Source organism: Olea europaea, unplaced genomic scaffold (genome assembly GCF_002742605.1).
Source record: "Olea europaea var. sylvestris unplaced genomic scaffold, O_europaea_v1 scaffold3406, whole genome shotgun sequence".
In the NCBI taxonomy this organism is placed as follows: Eukaryota; Viridiplantae; Streptophyta; class Magnoliopsida; order Lamiales; family Oleaceae; genus Olea; species Olea europaea.
In genome coordinates this window covers 19,681-22,333 of record NW_019253087.1, presented here as the reverse complement: position 1 = coordinate 22,333, position 2,653 = coordinate 19,681, and the positions used below count along the sequence as shown (strand labels likewise).

At 40.5% G+C, this 2,653-nt stretch overlaps 1 protein-coding gene across 1 annotated transcript; it reads right to left on the bottom strand.

Moving 5' to 3' along the window:
* Positions 1-593: 593 nt before the first annotated feature.
* Positions 594-2,314, bottom strand: LOC111386065 (subtilisin-like protease SBT2.4; the record flags this gene model as incomplete). Its single annotated transcript, XM_023010491.1, has 4 exons — positions 594-1,161; positions 1,227-1,499; positions 1,619-1,886; positions 1,974-2,314. Coding segments are annotated over 4 exons (1,292 nt in total), but the record flags the coding sequence as incomplete, so codon positions are not given.
* Between the last annotated feature and the right edge of the window lie 339 nt (positions 2,315-2,653).

Here is a 2,653-nt window from a genome sequence, read left to right as displayed (position 1 = left end):
GAGAATAATAAATACACTAAAGACAGTGGTGACTGGTGTTTTTGGATGGATTAGAACATCATTAGTAGTTCCTTTGTTGCAAGAATACATTAAAAAGTAATACGTCCATTTTACTAAACTGTATAATCTACAGTGTATTTCTTTACTGTCAACCCTTTTTATGACTTCACTGAACCACAGTTTTAAGTTAGGCTGTGTCCGGTTTTGTGATGGCCAACCACCACATCCGAGCTCATTGCAGGACTGGCTTACTGACAGTTTTCGATTTTTCTTTCGGATTTTATTTATGACGCACAGCCTGGCCTGACCACTCTGACATGACTAACACAAGTCGAGTTATTTACATTAATGTTTTAAAAAAAATATACACTTGCATAGGTTGAACTAGTTAAACTGGGAATGGATCACATGTAACTTGTTTAACGGGTTTTGGGACAGGATCTTAATTAGAGGTTTTATAAGCCTAATTGGACCGATTTTGGTCCCTATCTTTCCAGTTGAACTGGCCACACCGATCCGATTTTAAGAACATTGATTTGATTTACATATAGTACTTCTGCTAGTCAAATTTACAATTAGACGAATAGTCTCCAGTTCTCAAGTACTAATTTAAAGTAATATATATTTCAGATATGTAGGCCTTTCTTGTATGAAAGCTTTAATATATTCAACATCTTGTGTCTATAGTATTCCCCATCCCCATCTTCTCCTAGCATGTTATTTGGCTTGATAGACGAAATCCTTCTCCCAATTACAGTGCAACAGGAAAAACTGACAAGGGCATCCTCACAATGTGATTTAGACTTCCCGTCAGAACAATTTCACCGAAACTGAAGTCATCGAGTACTAGCATTACAGTTAGTGTAATTTCCAGATTCTGGTTTCCTCCTGGATTTATAGTGAACTGAGGTGGATTTACTGTAACGTTCACTCCCTTTGGTTGGAGCACTGCGCATAGGTAAGTCTCTGGTTTGTTTGATACGTTCTCGACAATCCTGTGTACCAACCGCAAGCCAGATAGTGCAGATATTGTCACCGATGGCAGGTTTAGGTCAGTCGGGTTGCTAAAAGTTGCAGCACATGATCCTCCCGTGGCGATTCTGATTTTTGCTGGATCAGAGTTTGGAAGAGAGCACAAGAAACTAAGGTAGTCTTCGTATCCTGCATCACAAATGAAATTAGACTATCTACAACGATAATAGCATAGTAAGGTTATAGGACTTCACCGGAAGAAAATACGAGTCCCGGGTCCAAGGCACGGACGGGATCAACAAGGCCAGCACCAACCCCAAAAGGGGCGGCAGGATATAAGCTGTAGGCGGCAAAGCCTTCAGCCATTATGGGTTCTCCTCTATTGTCATGTTTGGTAGCTGTTGTTGACATTGCTGAAGAAATCATCGAGGGAGTCCATGACGGATTCTTTTGCTTGATAAGTGCAGCTATCCCTGCAACGTGAGGCGTTGCCATGCTGGTTCCAGATATCAGCGCAAAATCGTATCCTGAAATTGCTTAAACTTGATATCTGTGGGTTTAAACTTGTACAATTTTACAGCATTTGCAAAAATCCAAATATCAAATCAAGAAAGAGCATAAAATCAACAAAACACTGATGTTGTACCAGATAGGATAGGATTAAGAACACTCATGGGACTCCAAGCTGCCCAAATTTGGTGCCCTGGTGCCAAAATGTCAGGCTTAAGCACATCAGCAGGGCTCCTCCTTTGATCACTATAATCAGGCCCCCTCGAAGAGAACCTGCTAAGAATAGGAGCTCGGTCCATGTAAGAAGCAATTCTTCCCTCACCAATAGCTGCCCTGCCACCATATCTTGTTACGACTCCTTGATTATCCCGGTAAGTTTGCTGCTCATAATATCGCGTTATGATCTAAGCAAATCATAAAAAGCGTATCTTCATTTCTATGATCTTTTCAATTCGCGCAAGTCTGTTAATATGCATTGGGAAAATACATACTTGGGCATCACTAGTTTTCGGGATCATTATGCCAGGAACAGAAAAGGGAATAGGTTCTGCTATGAAGTCTCCGTAAATTGGATTTGCAATGAGGACGAACCCCATAAATTCGAGAGCCATTGCCGTCTCTATAATGGCTGTGAGAGTTGAAGTTCCATTGTAGAAGCCAGCAGAGAAGCTGCAAATAACCATACTGCTTTGCACTATAGCAGGGTCTAGTGCTTCTGGATACTGGCATTCCTCTATATACTGTGGAATCCTAGGAAATGTCCCATTTACCTTAATAGCATCTTTAGCCAGCACCAACTTATATTGAAGTAATCCCATGCCAAAACTTGGACCTGATGAACAATATTATCAATTAATATGCGGATAAGTCCTAGGCGGACCTATGAGGAATTAAGCCCTAATTTCAATTACCAGAAGATTACTAAGCAAAACGAAATAAATAATACACAGATTTAAGGTCATCCTCTCGCAGATAAAGTTAATATAAATATTTCTATTTGGGATACGTGCTCAAAAGTATTAGGACATTACTATAAGAATTTTTCCTCGTGTACAGAAGCAGGGTTCACAGAACCCGACCAGATAATACACAAAGCATGGGCCTCACCTAAATAAAAAAGGGCCAAAAATTAACTCACCCCCTATTGTGAGGTGTCGGTAGGGTGAACCCC